At 46.3% G+C, this 21,721-nt stretch overlaps 1 protein-coding gene across 11 annotated transcripts in view; it reads right to left on the bottom strand.

The window, feature by feature from the left end:
- The window catches only part of RBMS3 (RNA binding motif single stranded interacting protein 3), a 599,905-nt gene that overhangs the window by 184,918 nt on the left and 393,266 nt on the right, over positions 1 to 21,721 (bottom strand). For all 11 annotated transcript variants that reach the window (XM_064169766.1, XM_064169760.1, XM_064169764.1 and 8 more), the window contains 2 exons: positions 16,755 to 16,912; positions 4,303 to 4,382 (listed from right to left, as the gene is read on the bottom strand). In XM_064169766.1, the coding sequence (XP_064025836.1) occupies positions 4,303 to 4,382; positions 16,755 to 16,912 (238 nt within the window). The remainder of the gene's footprint in view (positions 1 to 4,302; positions 4,383 to 16,754; positions 16,913 to 21,721) is intronic.

Genomic DNA, 21,721 nt, shown 5'->3' with positions numbered 1-21,721 from the left:
AGGGCATTGCTGCTGCCACGGCCCTCTGTGACTGCACCCAGTATCCCAGTATCACCAAGGTTGGAAGAGACCTCACAGATCATCAAGTCCAACCCTTTACCACAGTGCCCAAGGCTAGACCATGGCACCAAGTGCCACATCCAACCTTGCCTTGAACTGCCCCAGGGACGACGACTCCACCACCTCCCCAGGCAGCCAATTCCAGTGTCCAATGACTCTCTCAGGGAAGAACTTTCTCCTCACCTCCAGCCTAAATCTCCCCTGGTGCAGCCTGAGGCTGTGTCCTCTTGTTGTGGTGCTGGCCACCTGAGAGAAGAGAGCAACCTCCTCCTGGCCACAACCACCCTTCAGGTAGTTGTAGACAGCAATAAGGTCACCCCTGAGCCTCCTCTTCCCCCCCTGCAGGGGTCACACCGCTTCTACCCTTACTTTCCTCCATTCTGTTTGGTACTAACGGGAACCAGATAGTTTCCTGACTCCATGCTTTAGGGCCAGTGGGGTATGGAGCATGTCCAGATACTTTTTCCTCTTTCATAGCTTCTGAGGCAGGATGTTTTGCTGCACTGCAAGCAATCCGTCTGCCCAGTATCACAGTATCATCAGGGTTGGAAGAGACCTCACAGATCATCAAGTCCAACCCCTTACCACAGAGCTCAAGGCTAGACCATGGCACCAAGTGCCACATCCAACCCTGCCTTGACAGAGAGGGATCTGAGGGTGCTGATTGATACCCGCCTGAACATGAGCCAGCAGTGTGCCCAGGTGGCCAAGAGAGCCAGTGGCATCCTGGCCTGCATCAGGAATGGTGTGGCCAGCAGGAGCAGGGAGGTCATTCTGCCCCTGGACTCTGCACTGCTTAGACCACACCTTGAGTGCTGTGTTCAGTTCTGGGCCCCCCAGTTTAGGAGGGACATTGAGATGCTTGAGCGTGTCCAGAGAAGGGCAACGAGGCTGGGGAGAGGCCTTGAGCACAGCCCTATGAGGAGAGGCTGAGGGAGCTGGGATTGGTTAGCCTGGAGAAGAGGAGGCTCAGGACAGACCTTATTGCTGTCTACAACTACCTGAGGGGTGGTTGTGGCCAGGAGGAGGTTGCTCTCTTCTCTCAGGTGGCCAGCACCAGAACAAGAGGACACAGCCTCAGGCTGTGCCAGGGGAAATTTAGGCTGGAGGTGAGGAGAAAGTTCTTCCCTGAGAGAGTCATTGGACACTGGAATGGGCTGCCTGGGGGGATGGCCCTGAAAAAGGAACCAGAGGCACACGGGAGCAATTTGTGCTAGAGGCTTAGGGGGAAAGCATGGGCCTGAAGCTAGTCACACAGGATCTTATATGCAGTGCATTGCTGATTTCACATGAGGTGAATGACCAAGAGATAACCTGCTATGACAGCTACTGGCACCTCAGGAGTTGACTGCAGGTGTATGTCAGGTTACCATGAATGAAAGGTGATTGAACACTTTTGGATATATAATGGCATTGGTATGTATAAGCAGTAGTTAGAATGGTTTTAGAACTGCTCACAGGATGGTAGGGGTTGGAAGGGACCCAAGGAGATCGTCAAGTCCAGCCCCCCATGTTCATGAGGTTACTTTGGGAGTACACTGCATAGTTATTCCTTCAGAAAGTAGAATGTGATTGAGCTATAGTAACAGTGATGCTCTTGGAGGTCTCTTCCAACCTGGTTGATTCTATGATTCTGTGGTTGATTGGATAGGGCTGGGTGATAGGTTGGACTTGGAGCTCTCTTCCAACCTGGCTGATTCTATGTTTCTATGTTAAACAGATTACTACCAGGACTCCATGTATGCATACAAGAAGGCACAGAAAAACTTAAATCTGTATGCCTGTGTTGTTTTGCCCATTGTTCTACTGTTATGGGAATTAATAATAGAATATGAAGGATGAATATTAATTTCAGTATGAATATTTATTATTAATAATAATATTGAAAAGTTGAGGGAAATTCTCTAATATTCTTCTGGATTTTCTATCGACAGGAAGCAGCTGCACACAGGGTATTTATAACATGGAATTTACAGCTTAAACAACCAGAACCTGGAAAATAGGAATGCAAAACCAGGAAAAATTCTAACTCTGCTTCTGGAGCCTTAGCATGAACTCCAGCAGATGTACTCACTATGCACTGATCCCTGAATAAGTTTCTTGTACAAAGACTCTTCCAAAAATCGTGATTATGATCCCAAGGGTAAATACAAAATATTCCAAGCAGAGGGAAGAAGAGGAAACTGTGTTGCTGCTAAGCCACTGATGTAAGCTGCAAACACATGGCCACAGTGATTCCCAGTTAAATGTGAACATGTCCAGAGAAGGGCAACAAAGCTGGTGAGGGGCCTGGAGCACAAATCCTATGAGGAGAGGTTGAGGGAGCTGGGGGTGTGCAGCCTGGAGAAGAGGAGGCTCAGGGGTGATCTTATTACTGTCTACAACTACCTGAAGGGGCATTGTAGCCAGGTGGGGGTGGCCTCTTCTCCCAGGTAACCAGCAATAGAACAAGGGGACACAGTCTCAAGTTGTGCCAGGGTAGGTATAGGCTGGATGTTAGGAAGAAGTTCTTCACAGAGTGATTGGCATTGGAATGTGCTGCCCAGGGAGGTGGTGGAGGCATCGTCCCTGGGGGTCTTCAAAAAAAGCCTGGATGAGGCACTTAGTGCCATGGTCTGGTTGACTGGCTAGGGCTGGGTGCTAGGTTGGCCTGGATGATCTTGGAGGTCTCTTCCAACCTGGTTGATTCTATGATTCTATGATTCTATGAATGGGGTGCTCCTCTAGTGGAGAGCCAGTGTTGAAAAAGGCCTGGTCTCTAAATCACCCCTCACTGAATATGTTATCTTGAGAATTAAACTGCCCCATAGGCACTAGCATAACTGTTTTGACCAATGAATTCAATGCTTTGTGCCTTGTGTGACTGTACAGGCACATCGGGGTGCTGCACAAGACACCTAACACATGGTGCTAGCCACTCCTGGCCTTCAGGGCACAGCTTTGCTGGGGCCAAACCCTGCATTGTTTGACTTCCCCTTGACTCAGCTCCTGGACCCTGACACTGGAGGAGGAGAGCAGTAGCCAAAACCAGCCTGGCAGGATTTCTGCCCTGCCAGGACATCTGGACAGCCTGAATGTGTTGCACTTCACAGCGCTGCTGGTGTGCTTGATTACTTGGTGTTAAGAAAAATTGTTAGTGGCTACTTTTGGAAAAGAAATCCATCAAATGGATTCCTGCAGCTTGTAGTAAATGTGGTGTTTTTTCATGAAGGTGATCTGATGAAAATGTATATGCACACTGCAGCATTAACTTACTTCACACAGCAGTGATACGGATGGCTCTCTCTTAATTGGTGTTGTTATTGCATCTTTTGCATAAAGAACCAGGCAAGGAACAAGGAGGAATTTAATGAAAATAAAGCCTAAAACCTGAAATAGCTCAATGGAAGCTAAAAAACCCCAACAAACCCCAAACCCAACAAACCCAACCAACCAACAACCAAAGGATGCAATTATTGCAAGGCTTTCCTACTCCTTGAATGCTGCTCTTCAGACAATCTTTGCAGATCTGTAGTCTTGTCAAGCACTAAGAAGCAAGCAACTGATCACTAACATTTGCACAGCTGATGGCCATAGAGTTGACAGATGAGGATTTCAAAAGCAAGACACTGACTGGAACTTGGCTTTCTATGTGGCACAGGCACATTTTATGAGTATTGACAGAAAGTGGCAGGAGTTCATTAAGTTATGGGAAGAAGAAAAGGTGAACAATTACTTCATATTTCAAATACCCTCAGCTAGCAGTATTAGCTAGCAGCTGTTGCTGTTAATACTACTAATAGTAACTAGTAACACTTACCTAGCAATTATAAAGACTACAAAGTTACTACAACCTGAAATCCTGGCTGTTTTATAACCTGCAACACAGTTGCTGATCTAGTTATATTCCTAGTTGGTTAGAAAAGCATCAGCCTTTATTTATGTGGCCTTGGGTCTAATTAGAAAAGAAATCACAACTGGCACATGCATTTGAAGTAAAAAATGCAGTAGAACAACTTGACTTTAATGTGCACTTACTTTTGTCAAGCATAAATGCCTGAATAATGCAAACTTGGGTCAGGAAGAAGTTGCTATGGGTCAGGATGAAGTTGCTATTGATCATAAAGCACAGGTTTCAGGCAAGGAAGTCTTAAATCCTCTTAGCAAGGCCAGTAAAATACAAGACAGACTCAACCTAACTTCCAGTGTTTCCTTATTCCAACTTGCCAGTGAATTTCAAACTCCATAATGATGGCTACTTACCTGGCAGACCAGGTGGGGTTTTCAGGTATTTGCCATTGAAATGTTGAATTACTACTTCACATTTTTCTGTGGACTCCATTCTGGAAAAGAGAAGCAAGTGAGATGGAGGTAGAGGCAATATGTGTTACTAGACTGGTGTGTAAGTGTTCAGTTGGCAAACCCAGACAGCATCAGGAAACAAAGGGCAAGCACAGATGCTGAGAATAAGCCTCAAAGCTGTTCTTGCTGACTTCTGCAGAGAAACTGGTTTGAGCTCATTAAGGTACAGTGTGGCTTGAGAGGAGGACCTGCCACCCTCAAAGCCTGCAACCACCCTCCCAGCTGTGTGTGAGCTGCAGAAGTGTCAATGAACAGTCCCCTTTCGACTCCAGAGGATACCCTGAACAAGGACATTCTTTATGCTTTCACACACTGCTTGGAAAGGCAAAGGATGTGTTTCAAGATTCCCAGTGCACCCAGAGTAACTTCACATGGCATGAAAAAAGTGAACAGGGTTTGCTTTAAAAAAAAACAAACAAAAACCTCAAAGGATTAAGCAACAATTGCTGAGGATTAAAACTTTAAAAACAACAACCTGCCAAGACAGACTGTGTGGGAAAAACAAAGACCGTGTCCTTTACAACATGAAGCCAAACTGTGGGTGAAGACAGCAATCCTAGTAGATGATAGGTGTTCATCTCACATGACCTCAAGATACCTTTCAACACTGGGATGGTGAAGTGTGCAGGTATTACAGAAGGAACTGGAAAGAACACAAAGCTAGCAGCCAAGTCCCAAACCATGCTTATACTGTGTCTCAGAACTCACTGTTCTCTCAGGTCTTGTAAACTTACTGCAGGCTAGCCCAGAGAAAAGTTGATTTTGCTACAGAGTACAGACATTGAAGAGGAAAAATAAAAGGAAAGTAATAAGCAAGCAAAAAGAAAAAGCACACTGCTTTGTTCTTCTTAGGAAATAAGGTGTTGAAAAGCCACGTTTGATGCTCCTTCGCTATGCCAGTGCTTACCTTCACAGAATTACACAATGGCTTTGATGGAAAAAGGTCTTCAAGGTCATGGAATTCAACCATTCTCTAACTCTACCAAGCCTGGTAGTATAGCATGTCCCTCAGCACCACATCTGGGTGTTTTTAAACACCTCCATGGATGGCAATTCAAGCACCTCACTGGGAAGTCTATTCCAGTGTCTGAGAACCAGCGAAGAAGTTTCTCCTCATATCTAATCTAAACCTCCATCATTTCCTCTCATCCCATCTCTTTAAACCAGGCCTATCACCAGGCAATTTCCTCTCATCCTATCACTTTAAACCAGGGAGACTAACACCCACCTTGCACCAACCTCCTGACAGGTAGTTGTGGAGTGTGAAAAAGACTTCCTCAGTCTCCTCTCTTTTAAACAACCCCACTCTCCTCAGCCACTCCTCATAAGACTTCTTCTCCAGGTACTCTTCACAAAATAACTCCACTAATATAAACACTGCTTACTCCTCAGCAGTCTAGATCTTTAAAAAATGAATTTATCTACCAAATGTCATCTGATTTTGGGAAAGAGTGCCCTAAAGAGAGCAGCAGTTTCTCTCCCAGGGTGCAACTCTGCCAGAGTTCAAAGGACCAACCCACCACTGCTACATAAAAAATAGTAGAAAGTCCTGATTGCCCAATTCTCTCAGCAAGTCTTTTGACACTTTGCTTCAGGTGGAATCATTAAAAACTGTCCCTTCCAAGCTGCATCCCTGCATGTCATGGAGGCTGAGCCATTTCTACAAGCACAAAGAGAACAACATACATTGTTCACTTCAGCTCGACTCAGATTTAACTAAGCAAATGTCTGCATTGAGCCTTTAGGGACTTGTTTCTGAGAGAACAGCTGCAATGAAAGGCTGGGGTTTGTAGCTGCAGGCATTTGGGGTCAGACCATGTTATGTTGCATCACACAGCAGTGACAACTTCAGTTTAATACACAGGGTTCATTTTAACAAGCCAAAGCAGTCCCTGCAAAGAATGCAATATATAAGCCACCAAGTGAAAGAGACTCAGTGCACTTCATGTGTTCTATGTGGGAAGAGAAGTGAAATCCACATTGGTCTAGAATTGGGATGGCATTCAATGGCTCCAAGTGCAGGGTGCTGCACTTTGGCCACAACAACCCCATGCAGAGATACAGGCTGGGGTCGGAGTGGCTGGAGAGCAGCCAGACAGAGAGGGATCTGGGGGTACTGATTGATACCCACCTGAACATGAGCCAGCAGTGTGCCCAGGTGGCCAAGAGAGCCAGTGGCATCCTGGCCTGCATCAGGAATGGTGTGGCCAGCAGGAGCAGGGAGGTCATTCTGCCCCTGTACTCTGCACTGGTTAGACCACACCTTGAGTGCTGTGTTCAGTTCTGGGCCCCCCAGTTTAGGAGGGACATTGAGATGCTTGAGCGTGTCCAGAGAAGGGCAACGAGGCTGGGGAGAGGCCTTGAGCACAGCCCTACAAGGAGAGGCTGAGGGAGCTGGGATTGGTTAGCCTGGAGAAGAGGAGGCTCAGGGCAGACCTTATTGCTGTCTACAACTACCTGAGGGGAGGTTGTGGCCAGGAGGAGGTTGCTCTCTTCTTTCAGGTGGCCAGCACCAGAATGAGAGGACACAGCCTCAGGCTGCACCAGGGGAGATTTAGGCTGGAGGTGAGGAGAAAGTTCCTCACTGAGAGAGTCACTGGACACTGGAATGGGCTGCCCGGGGAGGTGGTGGAGTCGCCGTCCCTGGAGCTGTTCAAGGCAGGATTGGACGTGGCACTTGGTGCCATGGTCTGGCCTTGAGCTCTGTGGTAAAGGGTTGGACTTGATGATCTGTGAGGTCTCTTCCAACTTTGGTGATACTGTGAGAAAAAGGACATCATTTGGATAGCAATCTGAAAAGGAATGTGAACATTTTGTTCTCAAGTTCCACAATGAGTGGCTTTCAATACCAGCTAACTCTAACCTGGCACACATTGCACTTGGAACCTACACTGGCATTATGAACTCTGCTTGAAAGTGCAGCACTGTAGACAAAGCCATCTGCACGCTTCCTTCAGATGTGCTGCTGAGTAACCTACCCCTTGTCTCTCCTACTGGAGTCCCAGTGTGCATCCTGTAATGTGTGCTGTGGGGTAGTCCTTCCCCCCAGTCATGCTGAGGCTGGCCAGGCAGCCTCTAACTAATCAGGATGGCATCTATCCCAGGGCTGCCTAAGTAGGAATTACAACTTTCACCTGTCCACAATGGATGTTTTTTATTTTGAAGTAAGTCTTTCAAATTCTGTTCTTCAGGATGATTAGCTCACTGCCTGATTGGCTGGGATGAATAAGAGGTAGAAAGCTACCAGATATGTTATTAAATTGTCTGATACTTTCCATTTCAAGAACCAAAGAATCATAGAATCAGTCAGGGTTGGAAGGGACCACAAGGATCATCTAATTCCAACCCCCCTGCCATGGGCAGGGACACCCTACCCTAGATCAGGCTGCCCACCATAGACTTGTCAGTCTGACCCTGATGAAAGGGCACAAAGGGTGGTGGTCAATGGAGTTAAATCCAGCTGGCAGCCAGCCACAAGTCAGTCACTGTCCTCCAGGGCTCAGTGTTTGGACCATTTCTGTTTAACATCTCTATTGATGACTTTGAGTAAGACCTAGAGTGTGTCAGCAGTTAGTTTGCAGATGACACCAAGTTAGGTGGAACTGTTGATCATCACGAAGGGAGGGAGGCTCTACAGAGGGACTTGGATAGGTTGGATCAATGAGCCAATGTTAATGGCATGAGCTTCAACAAGGCCAAATGCCAGGTCTTGCACTTGGATCACAACAGTCCCAAGCAACACTACAGGCTTGGGGAAGTGTGGCTGGAGAGCTGGCTAGTTGGAAGGGAACTGGGGGTTGTAATTAACAAGCAGTGTGCCCAGATGGCCAAGAAAGCCAATGACATCCTGGTTTGTATTAGAAATGCTGTGGCCAGCAGGAGTCAGGAGGTGACTGTGCCCTTGTACTCAGCTCTAGTGGGGCCATGCCTCGAGTGTTGTGCTCACTGTTGGGCACCTCATTACAAGAGGGATGCTGAGGTGTTGGAGCGAGTGCAGAGAAGGGTAACGAAGCTGGGGAAGGGCCTGGAGAATAAATCTTATGAGGAGAGACTGAGGGAGCTGGGGGTGGTTATTGTGAAACAGAGAAGGCTGAGGGGAGACCTCATTGCTGTCTACAGCTACCTGACAGGATTTTGTGGAGAGCCTGCTGCTGGGCTCTGCTCACAGGAGAACAGTGACAGAACAAGAGGGAATGGTCTCAAGTTGAGACTGGTACATTTAGACTGGATATTAGGGAAAAAAATTGTCAGGAAGAGTGGTCAGGCAGTGAAATGAGCTGCCCAGGGAGGTAGTGGAGTCACCAACCCTGGATGTGTTTAAAAGTTGTTTGGATGTGGTACTTGGGAATATGATTTAAGGTGAGCCTTGTAGAGTAGGGATATCAATTGGTGATCTCAAGAGTCTTGTCCAACCTGAATGTTTCTGTGCTTCTGAGATTTAGTGAATTTATAAAAATCTGCAAAGGAAGACATTCACTGATTTTGTGTTCTAGTCTTAGTTTGAAAATGTAAGAAGCTTGTGATTTTACTCTCTTCTGTAACTGACTTAGATGCCTTATCTCCTCAATTTTTTCAGCTGGTAAAAGTTCACTTATCATAGAACAGTTTAGCTTGGAAGAGACCTCAAAGCTTATTCAGTTCCACCTGCCTGCCATAGACAGGGACACCTCCCACTAGCACAGATCACTCAAGGCCTCATCCAATCTGGCCTTGAACACCTCCAAGGAGTTTGTGAAGCACAGAATCATCAAATGTGGTTGAAGATCAAAGATCACAGATCACAGTTGGTGATTCTGTGCTCCACAACCTCCCTGGGCAACCTGTGCCAGTGTCTCACCACCCTCACTGCAAACAACCCTTTCCTAACATCTACTTTGAGTCTCCCCTCTGCCACTTCAAACCTCATCCTGTCATTACAAGACCTTGTCAGTGGTCCCTCCCCAGCCTTCCTGTAGCCCCCTTCAGATACTGGAAGGCCACTCCAAGTTCTCTTCAAAGCCTTCTCTTCTCCAGGCTGCACAGCTCCAACTCTTGTAGCCTGTCCTCATAGCAGAGCTGCTGCAGCCCTCTGAGCATCTTGGTAGCCTCTTCTAGACTGGCTCCAACAGTTCCATGTCTGTCTTGTGCTTAAGGCTCCAGAACTGCACAGAGTACTCCAGGTGGGGTCAGTACTTCAAGGTGTTTGTGATTTTTGTTTTTTATACATTTCATTTTGGAAAAACAATTCCCTTTGTCATTTACAGCTTAGGAAGAGATATTAGTTTTGATGAGTTCTGCTCAGCATTCATAAACTGTATCTTATCCCAGAAAGTCTTCCTTCCATACTCTTCACATGCAGAAGTGCTTGCATGAGTAACAGGAAGTAGTTTACTATCTGAATTGAATACACAAATCCACAGAAATCACTCCAGTGAGGGCAGGACAGGTGCCTCACCTCTGGGGGTATGATCCACACTACACTTTTCAGCATAGAATCATAGAATCAAGCAGGTTGGAAGAGACCTCCAAGATCATCCAGTCCAACCTAGCACCCAGCCCTATCCAGTCAACCAGACCATGGCACTAAGTGCCTCATCCAGTCTTGAGCACCTCCAGGGGTGGTGACTCCACCACCTCCCTGGGCAGCCCATTCCAATGGCAAATCACTCTCTCTGTGAAGAACTTCCTCCATGATGCATTATATGTCAAGGTGACTGTTTTGAGCTGTCTGAGTATCTCTGCACAGCACTACACTGCTCTCCATGTATTATATGCCAAGGTGACTTGTTTTGAGCTGTCTGAGTATCTCTGCATAGCACTACACTGCTCTCCACATAGGAACCCCTGCTTCAGAAGAAATCCAGTATAATTAAATGACTCTGATGCTACCCTGAAAGACCCTGCACTCCTCTATCTTCTTTTCCTCCAAGACAAATTCAAGGTTCAGCTCTCTTGCTTTGCTGCAATACAAACTGGAGCACATCCATTTTCACTGGAATCCATGCAAAACTTCCACAAATAGAACAATGATTCTGTCAGGACTCGGAATCTTGTTTCTCTATTTCTGCTGCTGATTTGAATACTCTTTCCAAAAACTAAAGACATGTAAAAGAGAAAGAGGAGATAAGTTCAATAAAAAACATGCAGGCAGAGAAAAGCATCCCATTGGAAGTTCTTCTGAAATAGAGAGGTAGGAAAAAGCCATGCAGGAAGCCCAAACTCCCAACAAGAAGTGGTAAATGCCTCACTGTGGACTCCATAGATATGTCACAAAGGGATGGAAGCATCTCCTTGATATTTCCTTTTGTTCTAGAGACAGCTAATTGAAAATCTCTTGACTGTGGTCATTGGCTGGGAACAGCACCTTACATTCTTCTGTGACAGTTTGTGTAAGACAAAATCTTCTCATGCCAGTGGAAAAAGAGTAATATGAGCACTGAGCTACTTCTGCCTAGACCCAGGCTGATTTATGCTATTGTCTTCACCATCTCAGGCTGAGTATTACAGTGGTGCCAATCAGCAGTGCAGTACTTGGCTGTCTGACTGCCAGCATTTCCATCATCAATTTCTGTTTTCAGAGGTTTATGACTGTGCTGTAAAGCGCTGCTTGGAAGAGTGAAGCTTGCAAGGTCATTTTAAGTTACATGACAGCAAACAAGCCAAAAAAAGTCAGTGTTTTTTAACTCTTCATTTACAGACTGCCATTTAAAAGGACCTATAAAACACCTTCTCCACCGTTCGGCTGAGCGTGGCACACTTATGTGTGGTATGATCAGTATTACTCTGTACACGTATGTGTGGTATGATCAGTACTGCTCTGCACACGTATGTGTGGTATGATCAGTACTGCTCTGTACATGTATGTGTGGTATGATCAGTACTGCTCTGTACACGTATGTGTGGTATGATCAGTATTACTCTGCACATGTATGTGTGGTATGATCAGTACTGCTCTGTACATGTATGTGTGGTATGATCAGTACTGCTCTGTACATGTATGTGTGGTATGATCAGTATTACTCTGCACACGTATGTGTGGTATAATCAGTACTGCTCTGTACACGTATGTGTGGTATGATCAGTACTGCTCTGTACACATATGTGTGGTATGATCAGTATTACTCTGCACACGTATGTGTGGTATGATCAGTACTGCTCTGTACATGTATGTGTGGTATGATCAGTACTGCTCTGTACACGTATGTGTGGTATGATCAGTATTACTCTGCACATGTATGTGTGGTATGATCAGTACTGCTCTGTACATGTATGTGTGGTATGATCAGTATTACTCTGCACACGTATGTGTGGTATGATCAGTACTGCTCTGTACATGTATGTGTGGTATGATCAGTATTACTCTGCACACGTATGTGTGGTATGATCAGTACTGCTCTGTACACGTATGTGTGGTATAATCAGTACTGCTCTGTACACGTATGTGTGGTATGATCAGTATTACTCTGTACATGTATGTGTGGTACGATCAGTACTGCTCTGCACACGTATGTGTGGTACGATCAGAACTGCTCTGTACACGTATGTGTGGTATGATCAGTACTGCTCTGTACACGTACGTGTGGTATGATCAGTACTGCTCTGTACACATATGTGTGGTATGATCAGTACTACTCTCTCTACAGGGAGGATACTGAAACATTACTTGAATAGTATTTTAATGTGGGCTTACAAAAAGCAAATTTTACTTCACTGATCCAGTGTTACCAGTAGGCCCCTCCCTAAGGTATATCCCAAAGCCTCTTTGCCCACTTTCCATGTCCCAATGAGTTCTTCGATTAGACTCACAGTGCCTCGGACCTGATGATTAAAATTCCTCAGTTAAATTTCTGATGGCTTCTGACTTTCCTTGTTCCTCCCTCTTCACCTTTAAGGGCTTTTGACGGAAATTTATCACCACAGGCACTGGAATATTTTACAGGTACCACACAAAATCTTTAGGGCATGTTTGGGATTTCCAATTTCATCTGAGATATCCAATTAAAAACCTATTTCCTGGGTAAGATGCGGGATGTGATGGATCATTCTTCCAGCTGAATGTAGGAATGATCCCCATATCTAAAACTGCACTGTTATGATGGATTTGTTCAAGCAAAACTTATAGTACTTTTTCAAGTGCCTTCAATTAAACTCTTGAATCAGGAAAAATAATGCATTTTGCCTCTTCACAGAAGCATCCTTAAACTGTCTGCATTTTCGCCCCCCTGGTGCTGCTGACACTTTTTCTGCCTCCAAAGTAGCACTATCACTGAGCCTCAGAAATCTCCCTCTAAACATTCCCCCTTTCATTTAGCAAAATAGCATCACTGCTTCGGATCCAGTATGGTTGTGCTTGACTTCTGCCACCCTAACACAGAGAACGTACCCTTTGTGTACCTGGAGAGAGCCAAGTCTTTCAGCACACACAGTTACCTCTTTGTAAATGACAACATAGCCTTAGGATGAAGTTAAATATTTCCCTTCATGTTCTGAATAATTTCTCCTACCCAAGACTTTCAGCCTTACTCAAAGGCATTGCCACTTACTACTTCTGAGCTGCGTTTTACTCACACCACCACCAACGCTGTGAATGTCCTTTTTGCAAAGCCAAAATCATAAGAGATCAGCTTTAAAACTGTCTCTTCAAATCCAGTTTCTGTGACCTTTTTTCTTTGCTTTGTTAAGGATGATGGATTATGCTTTTGTTCCATTTACACTTCTAAAATGAAGGCTCAGATGCAGAAGTCATTATATAACTCCCAACAAGTCATGTAAGAGAAGCACCTACAATTTTAAGCCTTGTGATGAAAGCCACCCTCCTGTGCGAGGGCGACATGGCACCGTTCTCTCTTTCAATGTGCAGCCTTAGACTGAACTGAAAGGTTCTCACCCACACCTCCTCATTTGGAAAATTGCTTACTTCTAGTAACTGCTTCTTGCTGTGGTGGTAGGCCTTCCTGTAGGCCCCCTTCAGGTACTGGAAGGCTGCTATAAGGTCTCCTCAAAGCTTTCTCTTCTCCAGACTGCAGAGCCTGGACAGATGGGCAGAGTCCAAGGGGATGGCATTCAATAGCTCCAAGTGCAGGGTGCTGCACTTTGGCCACAGCAACCCCATGCAGAGATACAGGCTGGGGTCGGAGTGGCTGGAGAGCAGCCAGACAGAGAGGGATCTGGGGGTGCTGATTGATACCCACCTGAACATGAGCCAGCAGTGTGCCCAGGTGGCCAAGAGAGCCAGTGGCATCCTGGCCTGCATCAGGAATGGTGTGGCCAGCAGGAGCAGGGAGGTCATTCTGCCCCTGTCCTCTGCACTGGTTAGACCACACCTTGAGTCCTGTGTTCAGTTCTGGGCCCCCCAGTTTAGGAGGGACATTGAGATCCTTGAGCGTGTCCAGAGAAGGGCAACGAGGCTGGGGAGAGGCCTTGAGCACAGCCCTATGAGGAGAGGCTGAGGGAGCTGGGATTGGTTAGCCTGGAGAAGAGGAGGCTCAGGGCAGACCTTATTGCTGTCTACAGCTACCTGAGGGGTGGTTGTGGCCAGGAGGAGGTTGCTCTCTTCTCTCAGGTGGCCAGCACCAGGATGAGAGGACACAGCCTCGGGCTGTGCCAGGGGAAATTTAGGCTGGAGGTGAGGAGAAAGTTCTTCCCTGAGAGAGTCATTGGACACTGGAATGGGCTGCCCGGGGAGGTGGTGGAGTCGCCGTCCCTGGGGCTGTTCAAGGCAGGACTGGACGTGGCACTTGGTGCCATGGTCTGGCCTTGAGCTCTGTGGTAAAGGGTTGGACTTGATGATCTGTGAGGTCTCTTCCAATCCTGATGATACTGGGATACTGTGATACTGTGAACTCTCTCAGCCTGTCCTCATAGCAGAGGTGCTTCAGCCCTCCGACCATCTTCATGGCCCTCCTCTGGACTTGCTCCAATAGTTCCATGTCCCTCTTGTGTAGGGAGGCTCCAGAACTGCACACAGTACTCTAGGTGGGGTCTGGACCTAAATTTCAGATTCAATCCAGGAATCTGAGATTTGCCATATACTTTGATGGAGCAAAAGGTTTTACCCCTCCGTTGTTTGCACAGTGAATTACACAACCTTCAGGTTAGATTACTAAAGGTTTTTGGGAAACACGTTGCACAATTAATCACATTTCCACAAAGGAGCCAAGTTCTTACAATGCAAGGTCACCTGTGGGGTAATCTGTATTTAGTGAGCCAGAAAATTCAAGTTATTGTTGAGAAGAATGTGCAGAGGACAGTGTGTCATCTTTCACTAGCAACCTCTTACGCTCTTCCCTTTCAATTCAGACCATCCTTTCTATGTGATACTCTTTCCCATCAAGGACAAAGGTAGCACTACAATGTCACTTACCTTGGAAGCTGCCTTTTTATCATACACTACCCCATTTCACTCAGTAGCATTATGACACTAGCACCAGTGCCATGATACACTGAGATATGCTGTATTTAAAAGAAATTCAGAGCGTCAGAAATAACCTGTAGAAAATTATTTTGGACTTGAAAATGATTTTTTTCTTTGGAAGTAGAAGTCTGGTTTACAGCACAACTGCAAATTTATCTTCTTGCCTGTTTTTTCAATACCTTTCTATAAATAGCTCTCTGTTCCTGTATAGGGTTAACACTCCAGGGGGGGCGTAACCCTGAACCTGACCCTAGGGGTCTTGGCCCCTCCCCAGGGGTGGGCCACACTCCAGGTGATGGTTAGCTCACTCCCCCCACTTCCTGTGGTATAAAAGAGAGAGGAGCTTCTTGTCTCTTGCTCTTTTGCTTCGCTTCCTCTCAACACATACGCACACTGCATACCAGCACACCACGTGGCAGCCACGAGGCAGAGACACCATCACATTGCTCGGGTTGTATCCATCCCTTGTTGTATTTTGCTGTTTTCCCTTCCTTATCCTTTGTAAACTTCCCTACCTCCAATACCTTTTCTAAGTTATTGTTAAACTTTTCCTTTTTAACTTCCAAATCGAGTGAGATTGATTTATTGGGGTGTGCTTATCTCTTTCTCTCTCTCCCTATCTTTGGGAAAAGGAGGGGGAAGAGGGGAGGGCACTCTATAAATTCTATAAATTGTCATTGGGTCTATTAAATTTATTAGAGTCTCTGGGAATTTGCATTTGAACCCAAGACAGTTCCTTGGTGTTTAAAAAAAAAGTTATTTGATTTAAAAATGCTTGAAGCTGAAGAGAATCTGTGTAAGCATTCCTGAGAGTAAACATGGGAACTTGTCTAGCTGCAGTGACAGTGAAGTAGATAGTAATGCTAAGTTGCCCCTTCTGTCTAAAATATCTGACTTGGGCTTGTTATATTCAATTATTTCCTCTTAATCATAGAATCACAGAATTGTTTGGGCTGGAAAAGACGTCTGAGCTCATCGAGTCCAACCATCCAGACCCCTGATCGAGGCCAGAAGGGCATGTCAAGATCACCAAGTCCAGTCGTTTCCCTCACTACACCAAGTCTGTCACTACCCCATGTCCCCAAGCACCAGATCTATATGGCTTTTAAACACACCCACCTCTCTGGGCAGCCCATTCCAGTGCCTGACAACCCTTTCCATGGTTATTTTTTTCCTAATGCCCAGTCTAAACTGGGCACAGCTTGAGGCTGTTCCCTCTCGTTCTATCACTAGTTACTTGTGAGAGGAGACCAGTAACTACCTCCCTACCCTTTCAGGCAGTAAGGCCTCCCCTCAGCCTCCCAAATATCCCCAGTTCCCTCAGCTGCTTGTTCTCCAGGTCGTTCACCAGCTTAGTATCCCTCCTCTGCACACATGTCAAACTGAACACCGCGCTCGAGGTGCAGCCGTGCCAGCTCTGGGCACAAAGCGACAATCACCTCCCTGCTCCTGCTGGCCTATTTCTAATACTCTTGGCCTCCTTGGCCACCTGGGCACATCGCTTCTCATAAGCTTGAGACCCCTGCACTTTTGAAGGAAGCTGTGTTTCTTCACTTACAGTCCCTTCCCTTTTCTCCCCCAACTGTTAAATTGACTTTTTTTTCTACTACAAGATCTTTGCTAAACATTCCAACAGCTTCCTTAACAAGGAAGCACAGCAAGTGTGTGCTTTTGGCTCTGGGACATGTATTTATTCTTGAATGGATAGCTCACTATTCTGGGCTATTTTTATTTGACTATAAATACACACACAGCAAACTATTTTTTACAGTCATGGAATGAACACCCTTCTGCATCGATACGCTTCAGCTTGGTGGAAAGAACAGACACACAATCTGATAAAGTTGCTGCTCTGCATTTTCCACAGCTGTGAGGATTCAGAGTTCTGGAACTGACAGCATTTGCAAGGGACCAAAGCCAAAAAAAAGTGCACAAATGAAAAAAAGAGTAAAGGTTTCACCTGGCAAAGCCAACTCCTCTGCTGACTCCATTAGCATCTCTTAATATTCTGGTGGAAATGACATGTCCAAAAGGTTTCAGCATATTCTCCAGTTCCTGCTCATCCATGGAAACAGGTAAATTTGAGATGTATAGATTTGTGGGATCTTGCTCTTGTTGCTGCGACAAAATAAGAGAAACATCCTCAGTCAGGCTTAGCACAACGGTCGCTTGTGGCTCATACAATGAGAGCTACTCAAAATAGGATCAAGCCAAGAATTTATAGCTGCATTAGAAGCAAAGCCTGGCAGCCTGTTCAGGACAACATCACACGTGCCAACATTGTGCAAACGCTCACGTGTGTGCTTAGTCCTGTGCGTGACTGCTCCTACTGAACTCAGTGATACTACTCACTCACAGACAATGATTCACAGTATCACAGTATCATCAGGGTTGGAAGAGACCTCACAGATCATCAAGTCCAACCCTTTACCACAGAGCTCAAGGCTAGACCATGGAGAACACGTTCGGTGGAGCGCTATGGGAAGATGACTCTTTGGTCACCACTATGGTTAGATGGTCAAATCCACTTTATTTTCATGATACAATGACTTATATGCATTCTAGCAAGAGGCGTGCTCAGCTTAAGATTGGTTACAGTCAGAGGGTGCAGAGTTACTTGTAAGGCATCAATAGGTCAGCATACCATAACAATCTGAGGGTCAGCCTCTGGGGCTGGCTAAACTCTGCCCACCTGCAGCTGCACTCCACCCCCTGCAGCTGCACGTGGGGGGAAGCTACCCTGTGCCTGCTATCTAAACTCCCAAGATGGATTCAAGGACATTCCCAGCACGGGTTGCTCATGTTTATAATTCTTGTGTGCTGTGCTAACAAGAATTTCTCCAACACTCATGCACGAGCAGTTTTGGGGCTGTGTTATAATGTAGCAAACAGATTGTGAAGACAAGATGATTTCCACAAAATGCACTCACTGTTACAAAGAGAGAAAGAAAACTTAACATGCTTCTCAGACTTCCCCTTCAACCTGCTCATCATGAGCAAGGTTGGTTTAGAATCACAGAATCATAGACTCAAGCAGGTTGGAAGAGACCTCCAAGATCATCCAGGCCAACCTAGCACCCAGCCCTGGCCAATCAACCAGACCATGGCACTAAGTGCCTCAGCCAGGCTTTTCTTGAACACCTCCAGGCACGGTGGCTCCACCACTTCCCTGGGCAGCCCATTCCAATGCCAATCACTCTCTCTGGCAACAACTTCCTCCTAACATCCCCACCTCCAGCTTTGCTCCATTTCTCCCAGTCCTGTCACTCCCTGGTATCCTGAAAAGTCCCTCCCCAGCTCTTTTGTAGACCCCTTCAGATACTGAAAGGCCACAAGAAGGTCACCTGGGAGCCTCCTCTTCTCCAGACTGAACAGCCCCAACTCCCTCATTCTGTCCTCATAGCAGAGCTACTCCAGCCCTTGCTGGAGCTGAATTACTACTGTGAAGAAACATGGATGAGGCTTAGATGCTGTATGTAAAGCAAGTGTGTTAAAGCAATAAATACAAGTGCTGTTTACAGACAATTGGGTCCTGGTTAGATTAAATCAATTTAATTAAGCTCTTGCAAATTTCCATAGCTCTGCTTCCACTTTTGCTTTACATGATCTTTGGCTGGGATCAAGCATGGCTATATAATTTTAGCTAACAATAGCCAAAGAGAGGCAATTTTTAGGAAAGATGCAATCTTTATGCTGTGCACTAAGCCAGACAATACCTCTACTGATGAAGACTTCTGAGACAGATTTTCAGACTCTTTTTCAATACACATTTTAATGGGCAGAAGTGATTTGTACTCATTCAACACTAGAATTTATGACAACAGTATTATTAAGTCTAGTGTAGCGAACCACTGGAATCAAGGGTAATTTTAGCCTTTTTGAATGAGAAGAAAAGCTACAAATGGATACCAGTGAAAGTTCAAAATCAGGGGGTAGGTCACACTGATTTACTGCATGATTTGGATTTTGAGTTAAGAGACGTGAACACTTGCCTTTGGTCATTCTGTTTGAAGCCCATTGCATTCTAGCTTTGCATCCCCTGAGCCTTTGCATCATGAAAAAAAAACAATTACCATGCAGGCTGAATTACTATGCCTTATTGTAACAGAAGGAGGAGAGGAAGACTATGCACACATGAACAGCAAACTTACTGCAAATCGAAGTTACAAACCCCAAAGGTAGAAAAACATTTTTTCCCTTTCATAGAATCATACAGTCAGCCAGGTTGGAAGAGTCCTCCAAGATCATCCAGGCCAACCTAGCACCCAGCCCTAGCCAGTCAACCAGACCATGGCACTAAGTGCCCCAGCCAGGCTTGGCTTCAACACCTCCAGGCATGGTGACTCCACCACCTCCCTGGGCAGCCCATTCCAATGCCAATCACTCTCTCTGACAACAACTTCCTCCTAACATCCAGCATAGACCTCCCCTAGCACAACTTGAGACTGTGTCCCCTTGTTCTATTGCTGGTTGCCTGGCAGAAGAGACCAACCCCACCTGGCTACAGCCTCCCTTCAGGTAGCTGTAGACAGCAATGACCTCTGCCCTGAGCCTCCTCTTCTGCAGGCTGCACACCCCCAGCTCCCTCAGCCTTTCCTCACAGGGCTGTGTTCCAGGCCTCTCAACAGCTTTTTTGCCTTCCTCTGGACATGTTCCAGTATCTCAGCATCCCAGTCATCTTTGCCTGATGCCATCTTTCTTTCTCTCACTACGATTTACATTCATATAGATCCAAAAGCTAATTCCTCTCCAATAACCAAAAGATATTATCAAGAGGTCAGAAGTGGTACAGTATCAACAATGTGTGCAAAACCATGCACAAAAGATGGAGCAAAGATGAGCAAGAGAAAAAAGGAATTAAAGGTTTAGATCATATCTTTAGCTTTGAGAAAAACAAATAAAATAAAGCTCAAAACATTTTCTCTGTCCTTATTTTCCCCCCACATCCTCCCCCCCTTTTCTGTGCATAAATTTTAAAAGTTTTATTGCTTGTTATAGGCACAGAAAGAAGTTATAAAGATGCAGGAGTTAGGAAGCATCTTCATTGTTACTAAGTGCTTTGAAAATGTGAACAGTGAAGACAGTTAAAGCAGAGGCATTATAGAAACAAATCAAGGTAGAAAGGTTGCAAATTCAATCTAGGTTTTCAGAAATAATCACATTGCTGTGCAAATGTGGGCATGGAAAGTGCAGAAGAGCTGTGAGAATGGAGGGAAGAAGCATATTAACAGATGGATGCTGACCTTGGTTCCCACCAGCTGCTGGCTACCTTATCTCAGAAGGGATAGATAACAGACACCTCGTTAATGAGGAAAACAAGGTGTGGTTTATGCTGATGGAGTGGGTTGTCCTTGATTAATTATGCTAATGTGTAGGTGTGTGCCTTGTGGCCCTGAGGGTATTTGTTGAGAGTCAAATGATCAATAAAGGTCTCTGGCATAATTCACACTGAATTTTCTGGAGTCCATGTGGCTTTGCCTTTGATCACACAGATCTGTGAGGGCTTTGACCATGTTTCCCGCAGGCAAGCAAGCAAGCAGCTAATTCTGCAACATGCAAACCCACTGATTGGCTAAGAGGTTTGATTACTCAACCACATCCAGCCTAGACCTGGCACAGCTTGAGACTGTGTCCCCCTGTTCTGTTGCTGCTTGCCTGGCAGCAGAGCCCAACCCCACCTGGCTACAGCCTCCCTTCAGGTAGCTGCAGGCAGCAATGAGCTCTGCCCTGAGCCTCCTCTTCTGCAGGCTGCACACCCCCAGCTCCCTCAGCCTCTCCTCACAGGGCTGTGCTCCAGGCCCTTCACCAGCTTCACTGCCCTTCTTTGGACATCCCCAGTATTTTGGACAGAAGTATGTGTGGGGCAACAGAAAGCCATGTGCTCCCCACAAACACTCCCAACAGCACCTTGCCTCAAATGCCCTGAAGCTGCCAACTTAGAGCCAAGCCAGTGTGAACATTGGCCAAGCAGAGCTTCTGTGACCACACAGGTTTTGTGGTCCCTGTCCTGCATTTCCCCTCCAGCCCACACCAGAGATCACAGCAGGCTTGCCCTGCACCACAGAGCAGTGATACACTTGTTGACAGACTTCCCAAGGCAAAGTGGCCTCCCAGGTTGAATTCTCTATGTGAGTTGGCCTCTCCAAGGAGACCAAGGCCAGCCACTGCTGCTGGCTGCTGCCTTGAGGGCTCAGAGGAGAGGCTGCAGGGAGCAGCTATGGCACAGGTCTTCTGCCTTTCCCTGACTCGGTGTGCCAAACGTGGCTAATGAATGGCTACCAAACCAGGCCAAGCTGCTGCTTCTCAAAGAGAGTGGGAAGGCAGCTGTGGAGCCTGCTGTGTGTGCCAGCTGCATCACACTCAAGGCATGCAAACTTGTGAGCAGAGTTGCAAGGAACCCTCAAAAGCCTGCTCCTGACTGTCCTTGCTGAAGTTTGCTTTACTCCTGATGTCCCATTTGACAGCACAAGAAGGGGCACATTTCCCAAGTACCACAGTACTTGCACTGCAGCATCAGAGAAACAGGAGTGAACTCATACAGTCAGCCTCAACCCTCTGAAATCCTGTACAGCCTCATACTCACACCTGAGCTCATTCCTAGGCCATGGTGTGTGCCAGGCTGCGTGGGTACATGCGGTCCAGGCTGAACCCAGCTGGGCTGGGGGAATGCTCTGCAAACCTGATGAGCCCAGGTGGGCAGGCAGACCTGCCCTGTCTTGGGGGGAGGATGCACCCAGGTCAAAGTTTATCCCAGTCCCACTTCCTGTCCACAACCCTATTTAGGAGGCAATCTGAGCTCCTCTTGCTTCCTGCTTTTGCCTTTGCAACATCAGCTGTTCCTGATAACCATGTGGGCAGCTATTCACCCAGGCAACCCTGCTACCGCCTGCAGACAAGGACAAAATCTATCTGTCCAGAGAATCTACT

The sequence above is a fragment of the Pogoniulus pusillus genome, chromosome 32 (genome assembly GCF_015220805.1).
Source record: "Pogoniulus pusillus isolate bPogPus1 chromosome 32, bPogPus1.pri, whole genome shotgun sequence".
NCBI lineage: Eukaryota > Metazoa > Chordata > Aves > Piciformes > Lybiidae > Pogoniulus > Pogoniulus pusillus.
Note: the sequence above shows the minus strand (reverse complement) of the source record. Positions and strands in the feature narration are given on the sequence as shown.